The sequence below is a fragment of the Elephas maximus genome, chromosome 11, assembly GCF_024166365.1.
Source record: "Elephas maximus indicus isolate mEleMax1 chromosome 11, mEleMax1 primary haplotype, whole genome shotgun sequence".
In the NCBI taxonomy this organism is placed as follows: Eukaryota; Metazoa; Chordata; class Mammalia; order Proboscidea; family Elephantidae; genus Elephas; species Elephas maximus.
In genome coordinates, this window is record NC_064829.1 from 26502472 (window position 1) to 26523123 (window position 20652).

The window sequence follows — 20652 nt, forward strand, 5'->3', positions numbered from 1 at the left end:
CATCTATACAAAGCACCTACTCAAACACTCCATTGTATTTCGTTGCCTAAGGAGCCCTGGTGGCTCAGTGGTTAAGTGCTCAGCTGCTAACCAAAAGGTTGGTGGTTCAAACCCACCAGACACTCTGAAGGAGAAAGATATGACAGTGTGTTTCCATAAAGATTTAAAGCATTGGAAATCCTATAGGGCAGTTCTACGCTGTCCTATAGGGTTGCAATGAGTCAGAATCGACTTGCTGGCAAAGGGTCCAGTTTTGGTTTTTGCTTAATTACTTTTCTTTCTTAAAAACCTCTGCTTAAAAAAAACAAAAAAAAAGACCTCTACTTATTGGTCATGGCTAGAGGAGACAGCATTAAGAACCAAATCAAATTTTTTTTTAATTCTGCTCTCCAAGCTCTCTTGCAAATTATCTTTATGTTACAATTACAAACTTTCAAAATAAACAACTTCATTTCAGTGCTTTTGAAAGTCAGTAAAATCATCTGAACTGCAATTTGAAAATTATTAAAAGAAGGTATGGTTCAAACTGGAAGATCCTTCAGAAAATGTATAAATTCCCCAAAACATTCCAAATTAATAAGGCAGTGGCAAAACTGTTATATTTCATCAATGAGCAGAGGACATATGCATTTCCTGTGAGTGTGTACTTTAGTATGGCACTAGGGAAACAGTACTGATGGAATACTGAGAAAACCAAGTTCTAGTTATCATGGCTCTGCCACAAACCATAATTATGTCACTTAAATTCTAGGGTCTCAAGGCAATACAGTCCAACGGTGGAATGATTCTATGCCAATTTGCATGGTACAATCCAAGTTTATACCTCGTAATTATTAATACACCCCCCATTTACTCTCAAAAGGGTCCTGGTCTGGACAATAAGTTAAATGGTCACCCACAATGGTTAACAGCAGGATCTTTGCAGTCAGACCATAATATGAATTCTCATTTAATTTTCACAAAAAACCTTCTAATTACTCTCATTTTTCATGTAAGAAAACTGACCCTTAGAGTAACTATAATTTGCCTTAATACCCCAAATTACAGGGCCCATAAAAACAAATACCTCTAAGGAAAAAATAAATCTCTCATTCAACAAACATTTATTGAGAGCTCTAAAATAAAGCAAACCACAACACAAGGTGCTACGTGCTACTTTATCACGTCAGCTACAAAAATCAAAAAACCAAACCTGTTGCCACTGAATCAATTCCAACGCATAGCAATCCTACAGGACAGGGTAGAACTGTTCCATAGGGTTTCCAAGGAGTGGCTGGTGGATTCAAACTGCCGACCTTTTGGTCAGCAGCTAAACGCTTAACCACCATGCCACCAGCACGAGCTACAGAAGTACCCTTACTGATTAAAAGGGAGATATGTGACTATTTAATAGTATGTGAAACCATGTTAATGATGTTTACATCTATGAAATTAAAAGCTACGTTGAAGTTTATCTGATTTCCCAATAGAATTGTCCTTACCAGTTTAAGTCCTGTAAAAAGGTATTTGACTTCTTGATTGATAAAGCAGCTAAGCTGAAGCTGATTTTCCTTTCCTTTAGTGACTTCTTCTTCTTCAGATTCTGTACATTTCATGCTTTGTGAAGCAAGATAAGGAGTATGCAAATACGTATTCAATTAGCTAGGTAATCTTGAATATAATAAATTATTTTAATGCTACTAAAATTGTAGGAGTATTTAAAATATTTTGGTCTCACGACAGAGATCCCAGTTCAATATACTTTAGAATGCTCATTCTCCTACCAACAACTCTAAAAACGTTGAATAAAGAATACATATAAAAGGATCAACTGCAAATGATGAACCCTAAATGAATATAAGTTGGTCTTTAATACAGTCTTAACACTGTCTTAATGACCCATAAATACATAAACAGAAATCTTTTCTAAGTTCCATCTCGTGATCTAGAGAACAGTACTTCCCTGGATTCACTTCTTATGTATTGGTCCAATCTTGTGTACACAGTTTAGTTGGTAGATACACTCCGTTTTCTATAATTACAAATTCTCTATGAGGTGAACAGTAAGGCAGATTCTGCTAAAGATACCTGTAGTGATAATGGATATCCTTAAAGTATACATTTATCTGCACTTCAAGATCACACAAGTGAGTATATATCTTCCAAATTCCTAGTGTCCAGTTTTATATATTTTAGGCATAAAAGCCTCTGAAGAATATCTTTTCTTCATACCCCATCCATCTCTAGTAAATTATGAGTACAGTCTATACAAATCTTGGCTCATAAGGATACGTAGTTTCAAACTCAACACCAAAGAACTGATCAATTAAACTCTTCTTTTTAGAAGGTGTCACTGCTGATGCAGATGAAGAATCTGTCTGCAAAATTAAAACGAAATAAAAAACCCAATTTTACTTTATACAGCTATCAACACATTACCAAAGGATTACAGACACTCAACAAAATCAATGGATTAAGTTTAATAAGTAAGAAATTGAATTCAAGTCTCAAATACAACCTTTCCAATTCTGATTATGGATTTGGCATCTAAAATATTGAAGTACATACATATTTACCTACTAAGATGAATTTATATCTTTATCAAAGCCTTTGAGGGGAGGAAAAACAAAAGCAAACAAAATCAAGGCATAATGAATGTCTCCAGTCACGAATATATTTATATTTCAGTTACCTCTTTAACGGAATCATCCTCTAAGGCTTCCAATTTCTGTTGCAATACTCGCATCATTTGTACCCAACATTCATTAGCATCCTGTGATAAAAAAAAATGACACAGTAAGTAATTCAGGCTATGGAGATGTCTGGTCTATAAAATCCTTCCAAAATATTACTGTTTCCTTAGAGCAGAAAGCTGTTTTCTTCTTTTAAAATAATAACGCAAATTAGAAACTATATGATCTTCAAATAAAGTGGTTCATTCACTCGTAAGCACACAAAAAGATATTCAACATCATTAGACATTAGAGAAATGCAAATCAAAACTATAATTTATACCCACTTTTTTTTTTTTTTTTTTTAGGTTAGCTATGGAGCCCTGGTAGTTAAAAAGCTGGACATGGTTAAGAGCTCAATTGCTATGGAACAGTTCTACTCTGTCCTAAAGGGTCACTATGAGTCAGAATCAACTCGACAATGATGGATTAGGTTTGGCTAGGTTAACTATGAGAAGCCCTGGTGGCGCAGTGATTAGGTAGTTGGATGGTAATCAAAAGGTCAGGGGTTCAAACCCACCAGCTTTTCCATGGGAGAAAGATGTGACAGTCTGCTCCCCTAAAGATCACAGTACTGGAAACCCTATGAGGCAGTTCTACTCTGCCCTATAGGGTCGCTATGCATCAGAAGTGACTTGACAGGCACAGGTAAGACGGCTATTAAAGGAGCCCTGGTGGTGCAATGGTTAAGCGCTGGGATGTTAACCTAAAGGCTGGCAGTTCAAACCCACCAATGGCTCGGAACCCTCACTGCTGATGGGAATGTAAAACGGTACAGCTACTGGGGAAAACAGTTTGGTAGTCCCTCAAAAATTAAACATAAAATTACCATATGATCCAGCAATTCCGCTCTTAGATATATGCCCAAAAGAATTCACAATAGGGACTCAAACAGACACCTGCACAGCAACGTTTACTGCAGAATTATTCACAATAGCTAAAAAGTAGAAACAACACAAGCATTTACCAACAGATGACTGGATAAACAAAATGTGGTACATACATACAACGGAGTATTATCCAGCCATAAAGTGAAATGATACACGGTACAACATGAAGGAACTTTGAAATAAGTCAGTCACAAAGGGACAAATACCGCATGATCCCACTTACATCAAATATCTAAAACAGCAAAAGTAGATAAGCGGTTAGCAGGGGCTGGTGTAGGTGGTGTTGCTAGGTGCCGTCAAGTCGATTCCGACTCATAGCGACCCTATGCACAACAGAACGAAACACTACCCGGTCCTGCGCCATCCTTACAACAGCTCGCTTGAGTTCACTGCTGCAGCCACTGTGTCAAACCACCTCGTTGAGGGTCTTCCTCTTTTCCGCTGACCCTGTACTCTGCCAAGCATGATGTCCTTCTCCAGAGACTAATCTCTCCTGACAACATGTCCAAAGTATGTAAGACGCAATCTCGCCATTCTTGCCTCTAAGGAGCATTCTGGCCGCACTTCTTCCAAGACAGATTTGTTCGTTCTTTTGGCAGTCCACGTAGTATATTCAATATTCTTCACCAACCAAACAATTCAAAGGCGTCAACTCTTCTTCGGTCTTCGTTATTGACTGTCCAGCTTTCATATGCATATGATGTGACTGAAAATACCAAAGCTTGGGTCAGGCGCACCTTAGTCTTCAGGGTGACATCTTTGCCCTTCAAAACATTGAAGAGATCCTTTGCAGCAGATTTGCCCAATGCAATGCATCTTTTGATTTTTTGACTGCTGCTTCCATGACTGTTGATTGTGGATCCTGGTAAAATGAAATCCTTGACAACTTCAATCTTTTCTCCGTTTACCATGATGTTCCTTTTTGGTCCAGTTGTGAGGGTTTTTGTTTTCTTTATGTTGAGGTGTAATCCATACTGAAGGCTGTGGTCTTTGATCTTCATTAGTAAGTGCTTCAAGTCCTCTTCACTTTCAGCAAGCAAGGTTGTGTCACTGCATAACGCAGGTTGTTAATGAGTCTTCCTCCAATCCTGAGGTCCCGTTCTTCTTCACACAGTCCAGCTTCTCAGATTATTTGTTCAACATACAGATTAAACAGGTATGGTGAAAGAATACAACTCTGACGCACAGCTTTTCTGACTTTAAACCAATCAGTAGCCCCTTGTTCTGTCTGAGCAACTGCCTCTTGATCTATGTAAAGGCTCCTCATGAGCACAATTAAGTGTTCTGGAATTCCTATTCTTTGCAGTGTTATCCATAATTTGTTATGATCCACACAGTCAAATGCCTTTGCATAATCAATAAAACACAGGTAGACATCCTTCTGGTATTCTCTGCTTTCAGCCAGGATCCATCTGACATCAGCAATGATATCCCTGGTTCCATGTCCTCTTCTGAAATCGGCCTGAATTTCTGGCAGTTCCCTGTCGATATACTGCTGCAGCCGTTTTTGAATGATCTTCAGCAAAATTTTGCTTGCGTGTGATATTAATGATATTGTTCTATAATTTCCACATTCAGTTGGATCACCTTTCTTGGGAAGAGGAATAAACATAGATCTCTTCCAGTCAGTTGGCCAGGAAGCTGTCTTCCATATTCCTTGGCATAGACGAGTGAGCACCTCCAGTGCTGCATCTGTTTGTTGAAACATCTCAATTGATATTCCATCAATTCCTGGAGCCTTGTTTTTCGCCAATGCCTTCAGAGCAGCTTGGACCTCCTCCTTCAGTACCATCAGTTCCTGACCGTATGCCACCTCTTGAAATGGCTGAATATCGACTAATTCTTTTTGGTATAACGACTCTGTGTATTCCTTCCATCTTCTTTTGATGCTTCCTGCATCGTTTAATATTTTCCCCATGGAATCCTTCACTGTTGCAACTTGAGGCTTGAATTTTTTCTTCAGTTCTCTCAGCTTGAGAAACACCAAGCGTGCTCTTCCCTTTTGGTTTTCCATCTCCGGCTCTTTGCACATGTCATTATAATACTTTGTCTTCTCGAGAGGCCCCTTGAAATCTTCTGTTCAGTTCTTTTACTTCATCAATTCTTCCTTTTGCTTTAGCTGCTTGATGCTCAAGAGCAAGTTTCAGAGTCTCCTCTGACATCCACCTTGGTCTTTTCTCTCTTTCCTATCTTTTCAGTGACCTCTTGCTTTCTTCATGGATGATGTCCTTGATGTCCTGCGACTCGTCTGGTCTTCAGTCACTAGTGTTCAATGCATGAAATCTATTCTTCAGATGGTGTCTAAATTCAGGTGGGATATACTCAAGGTCATATTTTGGCTCTCGTGGACTTGCTCTGATTTTCTTCAGTTTCAGCTTGAACTTGCATATGAGCAATTGATGGTCTGCTGCACAGTCGGTCCCTGGCCTTGTTCTGACTGATGACATTGAGCTTTTCCATCGTCTCTTTCCACAGATGTAGTCAATTTGATTTCTGTGTGTTCCATCTGGCGAGGTCCTTGTGTATAGTCACCGTTTATGTTGGTGAAAGACAGTATTTGCAATGAAGAAGTCGTTGGTCTTGCAACATTCTATCATTCTGGCATTGTTTCTATCCCCAAGGCCATATTTTCCAACTACTGATCCTTCTTCTTTGTTTCCAACTTTCGCATTCCAATCGACTCAAAATGAGAAGAAACAGCTGCAAACATCCATCAATAATCAGAACCTGGAATGTACGAAGTATGAATCTAGGAAAATTGGAAATCATCAAAAATGAAATAGAACACATAAACATCGATATCCTAGGCATTAGTGAACTGAAATGGACTGGTATTGGCCATTTTGAATCAGACAATCATATAGTCTACTATGCTGAGAATGACAACTCGAAAAGGAATGGTGTTGCATTCATCGTCAAAAAGAACATTTCAAGATCTATCCTGAAGTACAACACTGTCAGTGATAATATCCATACGCCTACAAGGAAGACCAGTTAATACGACTGTTATTCAAATTTACGCACCAACTACTAGGGCCAAAGATGAAGAAATAGAAGATTTTTATCAGCTGCTACAGTCTGAAAGGGTAGGTAGGAATGGGGAATTAAAGAGTACAGGTTTCTCTTTGGGATGATGAAAAACCTAGGGAAATAGTGGTGATGGTCCACATTGTGACTATAATGCTTAAAAATGATTAAAATGGCAAATTTATATCTGTTTTACCAAAATAAGAGCCCTGATAGCACAGTGGTTAAAAGCTTGGCTGCTAACCAAAAGGCCAACAGTTCAAATCTACCAGCCACTCCTTGGAAACCCTTATGGAGCAGTTTTACTCTGCCCTGTGGGGTTGCTATGAGTCAAAATCAACTCAACAGCAATGGGTTTTTGGCTACTGAAATAAAATTTTTTAAAAAAGGACACAGAGGCTATGTGGAAAAAAAATGCAGAAGCAGGATGATCATCTAACAGGTTACAAAACAGTAAAGGCAAGAGATAATGGTTATGTGAACTAGGGTAGACTAATATTTGTATTTCCAAATACATGCCAATCAAGTACGGGCATAGTTGTATTAACTATACGAAACCTAAGTTTTACAAAATGAAAACCACAAAACCTTGAACTGATTACCTGTTGAAGATACTGTCCTTGTTCGCCCTTCTCTGCAAACTGTGGGAATGCCATGTGCAAAAATTGCAGTAGAATAATGGGTGGAATACTAGAAGAAGTTTTATCCATGGAATCAAACAAATCTCTAAGGGCTTAAAAACAAAGCAAACACTCCTTAATAAAACAGTGACATATTTAATACATAATACTAAATTCTTAAAATAAAGAAAAACTTATTAATAACTATTTTTAGGTATATCGATTCCTTTTGAAATTGTTGACACCTAATAAAAAAAGAATATTTACTTTTAAATCTTAAACAACTTACCAGAAGACTCTGTCACTTCTCAAATATTTACTTTTAAATCTTAAACAACTTACCAGAAGACTCTGTCACTAGCTACAAACAATTTTTGGGCTTTGCTTCTCTCTCTCCTTGTCAGCATTTGTCTTCCCAAACAAAGCAGAGTGTATGAATTCAATAGAGAGAGCACATAACCTCTTCTAGGAATCAAACCAACATAATGTGACTTTCTTCCACTATGGACCAAGCCTTCAGGTCACCGCTCCCAGCTACCTCCCCCTTTGAACCCATAGATGCTTCTCATCTACTGAATTCCTAAAATTGAAATCTGGCTCCTTAGATACACTTTCTGACTCTACTGAACGGCAAGGAACCAAAACTAATTTACCTTTTTCAAAAACTTTCCCCTGGCTATCCCCTCTCACCATTATAAATCTCATGATCATAAACTGAGCTCTTCATCCTGAATTCAGAATACTCTTCCTCTGCTGACTTCCTACCTGCTACTGGACCTTGCATTCAAAGAGGCCCATCCACTGGAACTTCACGTACAGCAAAACTCTAATCCAGTTTATCCTGGTATCTTTAGTCATCTAGTGCTGCTGTAACAGAAATACCACAAGTGGATGGCTTTAAAAAAGAGGTATTTATTCTCTCAGTATAGAAGGTTAGAAGTCCAAATTTAGGGTGTAGCTCCAGGGGAAGTTTTCTCTCACTGTCAGCTCTGGGGGAAGGTCCTTGTCATCAATCTTCCCAGGTCTCAGAGCTTCTCTATGCAGGGACCCCAGGTCCAAAGGACAAGCTCCCCTCCCAGATTTTCACTCTTGGTGGCACGAGGTCCCCCATCTCTCTGCTCGACTCTCTCTCTTTTATCTCAGAAAAGATTGACTCAAGATACAATTTAATCCTGTAGAGTGAGTCCTGTCTCATTAACATAATGCCTCTAATCCTGCCTCATTAACATCACAAAGGCAGGATTTACAACACATAGGAAAATCATATCAAATGACAAAATGGTGGTCAATCACACAATACTGGGAATCATGGCCTAGCCAAGTTGACACAAACTTCTGGGGGACACAATTCAATCCGTAACACGTCGCTTGTACTGTTCTGTTAATACCTAAAATGAGAAATGTTATCTACCATTATACAGATTGAAGCCCAGCAAATACTAGCACAAAATAGATGCCCAATAAGATGTTTCTGAATTAAAAAAAAACTATAGCACAATGCTGGAAAAAATATTTTTGTAGGGCTAAAATTTAGGTACCACTACTAGCATTTTAAAGTATATACCAGGCAATAAAACATGATTTAATATTTACTATTGTTTTAGAGTTCCTGGATGGTGTAAATGGTTAACATGCTTGGCTGCTACCTGAAACGTTGGCAGTTTGAGTCCACCCAGAGGCAACTCTGGAGGCCTGGTGATCTACTTCCAAAAACTCAGCCATTGAAAACCCTGTGGAGCACAGTTCTACTCTGAAACACGAGGTCACCATGAATTGGAGTTGACTCGATGGTAACTGGTTTTTTAACGGTTTACTCAAAAGTAATTTCGTTAGTTTAAAAGAAAAAGTAAAGAAAAAAATTCCAGATAAAGGAGGCTAGGGAGGCATGATAATTACGTGCCCTGTGTGATCCTGAATTGGATCCTGAAGCAGAAAGAAAAAGATAACTTCATAATGGAAATTACTGGGGCAAAATTTGAAAAATGTCTGTATTTTAGAGCATTACATCAATGATAAATTCCCCAATTCTGAAAACTGATAACTGTCCTGGGGTTACGAACGTCCTTGTTCTCAGGAAACCCATATTGATATATTCAAAAGACATACCTGTACCTTACTCTCAAAAGGTTCACAAAAATAAATAACATGCATTATAGAAGGAATGATAAACCCAATTCTTACAAGTTTTCTGTAAAGTTAAAGTTATTTCAAAATACAAAGTTAGAAAACTCAAGAGGCAAAAATGTAAAGAACTTTTCATCCCACTAATACTGTAAGTCTCCTTTATGACACAGGAGAAGGTGCTGAAATTCTAAGTCAGAGTTACTCTGAGATACCTAAGCAATCAAACGAACTGGAAAGAAGTAATTACACTTCAAAAATTACATTTCAAACGGACACTGGTGATGGTTACACAACAAGGTGAATTTAATGTCACTGAATTGTATACATAAAAATGGTTGGCAAAAAACTTCATCTCAACAAATCTACTTTCAGGAAAAAAAGATCTTTCTCAAAATGACAGAAAGTAACCTACTCTTTACTGTATTAAAAACAAATGATTGATCACAATGAGATACCAAATGGCCAAGAACCACATGAAAAGATGGTCAACATCATTAGTCCTAAGGGAGTTGCAAATCAAAACCACAATGAGATACCACTTCACACTTGGTAAAATGGTTATAATCAAAAAGACAGATAATAACAAGAGTTGGTGAGGATACAAAGAAACTGGAAACCTCATACATTGGTGGAGGAATGTCAAATGGTGCAGCCACGTTGTAAAACAGTTTGGAAGTTGCTCAAAATGACAAACATAGAGTTACCATATAATCTGGCCACTTCACTCCAAGGTATAAAAATACACAGGAGAGATGAAAACATTATGCCCAAAGACCAATGTTCACAGCAGCATTATATATAATAGCCAAAATGTGGAAATAATCGAAGTATCCATCAATGGTGAATGGATAAATGATATGTGGTATAACCATACAATGGAATATTTTTTGGCAATAAAAAGAAATGAAGTACTGATACGTGTTACGATATCAATGAACCTTGAAAACATTATGCCAAGTGAAAGAAGCCAGTCACAAAGACCACATATTATATGATTTTATTTATATGCAAGCTGAGAATAGGCAAATCTAGAGACAAAGAGAAAATCAGTGGTTGCCTAGGGCTAAAACGGATTGGTGGAGGAGGGAGATGACTGCCTAATGCTAACAAATTTCTTTTTGCGGTGATAAAAATGTCCTAAAATTGATCGTGGTTATGGTTGCACAACTGTAAATATACTAAAAAACAATGAATTGGTTAAATGGGTAAATTATACCTCAATAAAGCTGTTATTTAAAAAAAAAAAGAAGAATGGCTGTGAAAATTCTATCAATTCAATGACGTAAGTGAAAGTTCATTTGTAAAAATGTCCAAAACTGGGATGAGGGATATATGGTTGCGTGTAAAGAAAAAATAAGTTATCTCTACCCGTTGTGTATGCAGACCTTAAAACCGGGGTACCTGGCATGATCTAAGGAGGCTGACTCAGATCTAAATTAAATTCCATTTCTGAATCAAACTGCAGTCTGACCTAGAAGTTTCTGCTTTTGCTAAAAAGATAATTCAGCCTCTTGGAGAAGTTTAACTGTTTGTAACACAGAAAGGATCAAGAATCAAGACTTCAGCTTGTACTAGGAACTGTTTGTTAAAAGGTGTTTGCTAACAATGTTTACACAGCTTGTCCCAGGGAGAACACTTTAGCTGACATTGCCCCTGGAGGTAAGGAACAGAATTGATAATATTAAGTAAAGACGAGGCCCTGTAAGTGTCTCATAACTCTGTAACCAAGATCAAGTAAGTGCCAAACACCCAAGCCTGAGACCTTCGCTGTTTCCGCTGACTCTAAATTTGTGAAAGTATAGCCTATTACCTTAAAATAAGTGGGAGAGGCAAACATGCAGAAAGTCGACTGAACTGTCCCCCAGGATGTTAACAAACAGACTTGCTGATGTTAAGAAGATTATCTTGGTCAAACGTGTTCCAGGGGTTTAACGATTAATGCTAAGAAAGCTGTAATTTGAAAACTCGTTGTAACTTCTGCCTTGCACCTCTTCCTATCCCATGCCTGAGAGCATGAAGCCCTTTGTTTACTCCACCTGATAAAAGCCTCACTCACCTTTTGCAATGTGGAACACTGCAGCACCCTGCCTGGGTGCTTGTGTTTCTCCTGTTTGAAGAAACATTTTCAACCTTCAAAAAAACTCTTTGTTTTCATTTCAAGCAAAGTGTTCAGTTCAGTGTTTCACTGCGACACCTTTAAGAATTTCTATTTCTCCTCATAGCTCATGTATTAATCACCTCTTTACACTAAAATAGTGTAGACTAAAACGCTCTCTTATAATAACCCAAACTCATCCCCAAAGATATACCATACCAACAGAATCTGATACCAAATGCTATAAACGTTATTTTTCCAAAAGGACAGTCATCACTGGTTTATAATTCTGACAGTAAGTTCCAAGTTGTTTAATAGAAGAAGCACTCCAATATCAACGAGGTGACGTTTTAGAAAACACACCTGGCAAAGTGAAAAGGCACTAAACAAATTGTTAGTAAAAAATAACATTTAAGAATACTTATTACAACCCTCTCTCAAAAGTACTGTATTTAAGATACTGACCTGCAGTAATATACTGTGCTGAAGCCATTTCCCCTGAAGCTCTCAAGGCACCTGCATACCTAGAAAATTAAGGTAGAATTAAATAATAAGATCCAATTCATTCTGAAACTCAAGTGAAAACAGACCCATTAAAAGAACTTACTATGCCACCCTCAACTACACATGCCTCATCGAGTTGTTCCCACCTTTCTATTTTCTTCTATTCTTGCTCCTTTAAGCATTATATGGGTAAAAAAGAGGGCTAAGAAAAGAGAGAATTTACCATTATATGGGTAAAAAAGAGGGCTAAGAAAAGAGAGTACACTAAATTCTTTCCCCTTGTCCAATTCATCTAAAAAATACATTTTCTGAAAACAAAAAGTACACATTTAATGTCCTGTTATTACAAAGAAAATAAAACAATTTCAGAAATAACAAGGAAGAAAAAAGCATTGGCTCAAAAATATTAAATCAAAAATCATATACCTACATTCAGAACTTCTACATAACATTAAGTCACCTGAATTTTGAGTCAGTTGTTCATCTGTAAAATAAGTTTATACTAAATGATTTCTAAATTCACTTTCGGTTTTATGATTCTCAATTAATTTATAACAGTACAAAGGTTTGGCCATCCAAAGGAAATATTCAATCAGAAATTATCATTCACATAATATCAAACACAGGGGGGTTGCATATTCACTATGATTAAAATTATATTTATGTACTACACACCCACTAGCGTGACTAAAAGACTGACATCATCCAATATGGCAAGAATGTGGAACAACTCCAACTACTGATATAATCAAAATATGGATCAATCTCAAAAACTTCATGCTGAGTGAAATAAACCAACCCAAAAAAGAGAAAAGCGTACCTTGTATGATTCCATTTATTTTAAGTTTCAGAGCAGGCAAAACTAATATGAGACCAAAAAGTTCTTGGGTAGTGCAAACAGTCAAGCGCTTAACTACTAGGCAAAAGGCTAGTGGTTCAACCCCACCCAGGGGTGCCTCGAAGGACAGGCCTGGTGATCTCCTTCCGAAGGTCACAACCTTGAAAACTCTACGGAATAGTTCTACTCTGTACACATGGGGTCACCATGAGTCAGAATCCACTTCATCGCAACCAACAATCCGAGATCAATGTGTGTTTGTGGCTGGGGAGGGGGGAGACTGAGAAAAGGGAGTGGACCACAGAGAATTTGCATTTGTCAAAATGAACAAACTGAACAATGAAGATACTTGCATTTCACTGTATGTAAATTATACCTCAATTTAAAAAACAAGAACCCTATGCCTGAGACAAAAGTTTATGTCAGGGGCTGGTGGTAGAAAGGACTAAGGAGATACCTGCTTAAGGGGTATGTAGTTTCTGCTTGGAGTAATGAAAAACTTCCAGAATTGGATAATGATGATGGCTGCACAACATAAACATGACTGTCACTTAAAAATGGTAAAACTGTGTTATATATATTTTACCACAATAACAATTCTTTTAACCCTGGGCTTATATAAGTAGAATTAAAAAGAGATAACAGAAAATATTCTGTTAAATTATATTCAATTAAAGAGTTTTCTTTTCCATTTGATTGTTCCCTTTGGGAACTTTCTGCTGTATCTTTAAAAAAAAAATTTTTTTTTCAACTTTAATCGATAATGTCTGAAGCAAATGTTCATTAAAACGAAAGTATGAAAATCGTAACAGTTTCTGTTTCAGGTATTTTAGCATCATTTAAAGTTAACTTTTGAAGTTAAAATGATGTACATACTAATACGGCAGACGTATCTCAACATACTCTACATAACTGATACTGTTACTGAATTTTACTTCTGGTTTTAGGGTAACTAAGTAAATATTTCTACATTTATGGCAAAACTACACTAATCAATTATCCTTTTTTTTTAAGTAGCTGAAAATAGGGAAATAGGTGATTTAATACCATCCTTAAAAAAAAAATCTCAATTTTTTGTCAAGATATATAATTTCTAATTAAGCAAAAAGTATCCAGTTGTTTTTGTTATTGTTAGTTCCTGTTGAGTCAATTCAAACTCATGGTGGCCCCATGTGTGCAGAGTAGAGCTGCACTCCACAGAATTTCCAAGGCTGTGACCCTTTGAAAGCATGTTGCTAGGCCTTACGACCGAGGAACCTCTGGGTGGGTTTGAACCACCAACGCTTCAGTTAGTAGTCCAGCGCTCAACCACGTGTGTCACCCAGGAACTCCAAAAGTATCCAATAGGTCAAATAAAATTAACACTGAACTTTCTGAAGATAAACTGTTAAAAAAATAAAACAAGAAATTGACAGAGAAGTACTGAGAGGCTTCATGGACAGAAATGCTAATGCTTTACAGACCAAAGTACTACAACGATACCTTTCTTCAGTCTTCGTCAAGTCAGTAAAAAAAAATTAGGAAATGATATAGAAAATGTGCATGTAATTAACAAAGCTGACTTAATATCTATAAAACTATCTCCTACAAGAAGAGGACATCTTGACTTTTCTAGCACTTGTGAAATTTCATACAAAAGGTTAAAGAGACAAATTCATATTTCTAAAAACCAAAGATTGTATAGGCCACAATCTTTGCCTATGGTCAATAAAATAAAATTATAGCATATATATTCATGTATGTTTCTGTATCCATAGGCTAAATAAGCTGGATTAAACTCTTGGGTCAGGATTTGGAACAAATGAAAAGCTCACGCACTGCTGATATAAACGTAACTGGTACAACCATTCTGGAAAACTGATTGGCTGTTGTTGTTGTTAGGTGCCATCGAGTCGATTCCAACTCATAGTGACCCTATGCACAACAGAATGAAACACTGCCCGGTACTGAGCCATCCTCACAATCGTCGTTATGCCTGAGCACATTGTTGCAGCCACTGTGTCAATCCACCTCGCTGAGGGTCTTCCTCTTTTCTGCTGACCCTGTACTCTGCCAAGCATGATGTCCTTCTCCAGGAACTAATCCCTCCTGACAACATGTCCAAAGTATGTAAGACGCAGTCTTGCCATCCTTGCTTCTAAGGAGCATTCTGGTTGTACTTCTTCTAAAACAGATTTGTTCATTCTTTTGGCAGTCCATGGTATATTCAATATTCTTCACCAACACTATAATTCAAAGGCGTCAATTCTTCTTCGGTCTTCCTTATTCATTGTCCAGCTTTCACATGCATATGATGCAATTGAAAACACCATGGCTTGGGTCAGGCGCACCTTAGTCTTCAAGGTGACATCTTTGCTTTTCAACACTTCAAAGAGGTCCTTTGCAGAAGATTTACCCAATGCAATGCGTCTTTTGATTTCTTGACTGCTGCTTCCATAACTGTTGATTGTGAATCCAAGTAAAATGAAATCCTTGGCAACTTCAATCTTTTCTCCATTTATCACGATGTTGCTCACTGGTCCAGTTGTGAGGATTCTTGCTTTCTTTTATGTTGAGGCGCAATCCATACTGAAGGCTGTGGTCTCTGATCTTCATCATCAGTAAGTGCTTCAAGTCCTCTTCACTTTCAGCAAGCAAGGTTGTGTCATCTGCATAATGCAGGTTGTTAACGAGTCTTCCTCCAATCTTTTTCATATAGTCCAGCTTCTCAGATTATTCGCTCAGCATACAGGCTGAATAGGTCTGGTGAAAGGATACAACCCTGACACACACCTTTCCTGACTTTAAACCACACAGTACCCCCTTGTTCTGTCCGAACAACTGCATCTTAATCTATGTAAAGGTTCCTCATGAACATAATTAAGTTTTCTGGAATTCCCATTCTTCAGAATGTTATCCATAATTTGTTACTATCCACACAGTCCAATGCCTTTGCACAGTCTATAAAACACAGGTAAACATCTTCCTGGTTTTCTCTGCTTTCAGCCAGGATCCATTTGACATCAGCGGTGATATCCCCGGTTCCACATCCTTTTCTGAATCCAGGCTGAATTTCTGGCAGTTCCCTGTGGATACACTGCTGCAGGCACTTCTGAATGATCTTCAGCAAAATTTTGCTTGTGTGTGATATAAACGACATTGTTCGATAATTTCTGCATTCGGATGGATTCCCTTTCTTAGGAATACGCATAAATATGGATCTCTTTTCCAGTCGATTGGCCAGGGAGCTGTCTTTCAAATTTCTTGTCATAGATGACTGAGCACTTCCAGCATTGCATCCATTTGCTGAAACATCTTAATTGATATTTTGTCAATTCCCGGGGCCTTGTTTTTCGCCAATGCCTTCAGTGCAGCTTGGACTTCCTCCTTCAGTACCATCTGTTCCTAATCATATGCCACCTCATGAAATGGTTGAATGTCATGTAAATCTTTTTGGTATAATGACTCTGTATATTCCTTCCTTCTTCTTTTGATGCTTCCTGCCTCATTTAATAATTTCCCCAGAGAATACTTCACTATTGCAACTAGAGGCTTGAACTTTCTTCAATCCTTTCAGCTTGAGAAACGCCGAGTGTGTTCCTCCCTTTTGGTTTTCCATCTCCAGCTCATTATAATACTTTATTTTGTCTTCTCAAGCCATCCTTTGAAATCTTCTGTTCAGTTCTTTTATTGCATCATTTCTTTCTGTTGTGTTAGCTGCTTGACATTTGAGAGCAAGTTTCAGAGTCTCTTCTGACATCCATTTTGGTCTTTTCTTTCTTTCTTGTCTTTTCAATAACCTCTTGCTTTGTTCACGTATGACATCTCTGATGTCATTCCACAACTCTTCTGGTGTTCAGTCATTAGTGTTCAACACGTCAAATCTATTCTTGAAATGGTCTCTAAATTCAGGTGGGATATACTCAAGGTCGTACTTTGGCTCTCATGGACTTGCTCTGATTTTCTTCAGTTTCAACTTGAACTTGCATATGAGCAGTTGACGGTCTGTTCCATAGTCGGCCCCTGGCCTTGTTCTGACTGATGATATTGGGCTTTTCCATTATCTCTTTCCACAGATGTAGTTGATTTGGTGAAGTCCATGTGTATAGTGACCATTTATGTTGGTGAAAAAAAGTATTTGCCATGAAGAAGTTGTTGGTCTTGCAAAATTCTATCATGTGATCTCCAACATTGTTTCTATCACCAAGGCCATGCTTTCCAACTGTTTATCCTTCTTTTTTTTCAACTTTCACATTCCAATCACCAGTAATTATCAATGTATCTGGACTGCATGTTTGATCAATTTCAGGCTGCAGAAGCTCATAAAAATCTTCAATTTCTTCACCTTTGGCCTTAGTGGTTGGTGCATAAATCTGAATAATATTAACTGGTCTTCCTTGTAGGCGTATGGGTATTATCATATCACTGACAGTGTTGTACTTCAGGGTAGATCTTGAAATATTCTTTCTGACAATGAATGCAACACCATTCCTCTTCAAGCTGGCATTCCCGGCATAGTAGACTATATGATTATCCGATTCAAAATGGCCAATACCAGTCCATTTCACCTCACTAATGCCTAGAATACCGATGTTTATGCATTCCATTTCATTTCTGATGATTTCTAACTTTCCTAGATTCATACTCCATACATTCCATGTTCCGATTATTAACTGAGGTTTGCAGCTGTTTCTTCTCATTTTGAGTTGCGCCACAACAGCAAACGAAGGTCCCAAAAACCTGACTCCATCCACGTCATTAATGTCGACTCTACTTTGAGGAGGCAGCTCATCCCCAGTCATCTTTTGGCGCTTTCCAACCTGGGGGGGCTCATCTTCCGGCACTATACCAGACATTGTTCCACTGCTATTCATAAGGTTTTCACTGACTATTTTCAGAAGTAGAATGCCAGTCCTTCTTCCTAGTCTGCCGCAGTTTGGAAGCTCAGCTGAAACCTGTCCTCCATGGGTGACCCTGCTGGTATCTGAATACTGGTGGCATAGCTTCCAGCATCACAGCAACACGCAAACGCCCACAGTACGACAAACTGACAGACATTTGGGGAATTCATGTGCCATACAATTATAATCTGAACACTTTTCTGTAAGTTAAATTCGATAACTAAAAACCATCTATGGTCAGCTGATTTTTGACAATGGTGCTAAAACCACTGAATGGAGAAGGAGGCATCTCTTCAATAAATGGTGCTGAGAAAACTGGATTTCCACATGCAGAAGAATAATTCAGGATCCATGCCTTACACCATACATAATAACAAATTCAAAACAAATCACGGACCTAAATGTGAACGAAAACCATAAAATTCACAGAAGAAGATATAAAGATATGCCTGTCAGGCTTAGTTTTTAACGATGGATTATCTGCTAGCAAAAGACAAAATAGATAAATGGGACCTCATAAAATTTAAATGTTTTTGTTCATCAAAGGACTTTAACAAAAAAGTGAAAGACAACTTACAGATTGGGAAAAAATTTTCAGGAACCATATTTCCAATAAGTATCTAATATCGAAAACACATATAAAACTTTCCCAGCTTAACAACAAAAAGACCAATAACTCAATCAAAAAACAGATGAACGACTTGAACAGACATTTCAACAAAGAGGATATTCCAATGGCCAACAAGCACATAAGACACTCAGTACCTTTAGCTGTCAGAGAGATTCATTGGTTGTGGGAATGCAAGATGGTACAGTCACTGCAGAAAAGTTTAGCAGTTTCTCAAAAAATTAAACACAGAACTACCACATGGCCTGGCACTTCCACTCCTGGGTAAATACCCATGGGACTTCAAAGCAACAACATGAACAAGACATATGTACACCAATGTTCACTGCAGCAATATTCACAATAGCCAAAAGGTGAAAACAACCTAACTGTCCATCAAAAAATGAATGGATAAACAAAATGTGGTACATACACACAAGGGACTACAAGTCAGCCATAAAGAGAAATGAAGTCCTGGTACATTCCACAACATGGATGAATGTTGAAAACATTATGCTGAATGAAATAAGACAATCGCAAAAGGATGTTATATGACTTCACTTATACGAAATGACAAGAACAAGCAAATGTATAGAGACCAAAGTTTATTAATGGTTACCAGGGGTGGAGGAAGGCAAACAAAGGGGAGCCATTGTCTGGGAAGTGAGTTTCTGTTTATGATGATGGGAAATTTAGCATCGATTGTGGATAATCGTCGTACAACATGATTAATGTAATTGATATAACTAAGTTGTACACCTGAAAAATGTTGAATTGACAAATACTGTGTTATATTTTTACAACCACCAATAAATAAATACCACAAAAAGAGTTAAAAACAAATTTAAAAACTTCAAGCAAAAAGGAGATAAGATTCCACAGCGCTTCAAAAAAAAAAAAAAAATTGAACAGCCCTATCTAGTGAATACAGAACAAAAAGCAAAACCACAAAACTAAATGCTGTCGTTACCATGTAAGAATAAATGATCCATGCATACAACTTAAGAAGTTAGAAAACAAAGAATAAAAGAAGCCTTAAAAAATTAATACAAACAAAAGTAGGGTGAATTACACAACTGAAAGAACTGAATGACTAAGTCTAACAGCCAATTCTTTAAAAAATGAGATACACAAACTTCTAGCAAGATAATCAAGACATGAAAAGGAGAAAAAAATACAGGTCCATAAGAAGAACTCTTATGTTAATATATTTTAAAGACATAAGGACAAACTTGTAGAAAAACGTCAATTATCAAAATTGACTCTAAAAAAATGTACACATAAAATGCCAAAAAAAGATGGCCAAGCCAAGTTTATGGGCAACTTCTATAAGAAGAGATAACTAACTCCTACACAAATTCAAGGGGGAAAAAAGTTCTAGTAATATAACAGATAGAAAATTTTTCAGCTTAATTTACATGTATCAAAAAAAAAAAAAACATTGCCACTGAGTCGATTCTGACTAATAGTGACCCTACAGGACAAAGGAGAACTGACCTGTAGGGTTTCCAAGAAGCGCCTGGTTGATTAGAACTGCCAACCTTTTGGTTAGCAGCCAAATTCTTAACCACTATGCCACCAGGCATATAGTAGCATAATCCGAATACCAAATCCTCAGAAAGTTTAAAAAGGAAAAAAAAAGCCAAAACTGTAAATCAGTCTTACTAATAAATGACCAAATATTCTTAAAGTAGCAGCAATCAAATTCAGTGTTACATATTTAAAAAACGTAAATCTTTTAGAACTATAAAGATGGTTTACTATCAGGCTAGTTATTAATATAGCATTCAAATAGATTCAATAAGAAAAACCTTAGGGCTGTGTCAACCAGTAACATTTGAAAATTTTAACATACATCTCCCGTTTAAAAAAAAAAAGTAAACAAATGAAGGAAGGACATTTATTGACATGCTAAAGAATATTTCTATCAGATCAAAGGCCAATTATTTCTTGACATTAAAACACAACAGACATTCTTACTAAAATCAAAGCAAGAGGGCAATGTCCACCATCTTCTAATATTTAACACTATGCTCAAAGCTCTAGCCAGTGAAATAAGACAAGAAAGAAACATGAGGCAAACTACCTGAAATAGAACTACCTCGATTAGTAGAGTAAAATCCAAAAATTAACAGAAAACTTGACTTATTAACTATGTCATGAATATGATGATACATTTTCAGGCAAAATTAAAACTACTACGTACATTAAAAATATACACGTAAGGGATATTTAAATTTAATTTTGGAGGGGGGGGATGCATCTTGGAACCCTGGAAATATGATGTTTGGAATTGATAAGTCGGATTCTTTCTCATTATCTAGCAAGGTCAATAATAAAATGACCAGGGGAAACT

At 37.3% G+C, this 20652-nt stretch overlaps 1 protein-coding gene across 1 annotated transcript in view; it reads right to left on the reverse strand.

The window, feature by feature from the left end:
• The window catches only part of USP14 (ubiquitin specific peptidase 14), a 51903-nt gene that overhangs the window by 16505 nt on the left and 14746 nt on the right, over positions 1-20652 (reverse strand). The window contains exons 6-10 of the mRNA XM_049901012.1: positions 11933-11991; positions 7231-7361; positions 2672-2752; positions 2272-2357; positions 1482-1596 (exon numbers count right to left, since the gene is read on the reverse strand). Of these exons, the coding sequence (XP_049756969.1) occupies positions 1482-1596; positions 2272-2357; positions 2672-2752; positions 7231-7361; positions 11933-11991 (472 nt within the window). The remainder of the gene's footprint in view (positions 1-1481; positions 1597-2271; positions 2358-2671; positions 2753-7230; positions 7362-11932; positions 11992-20652) is intronic.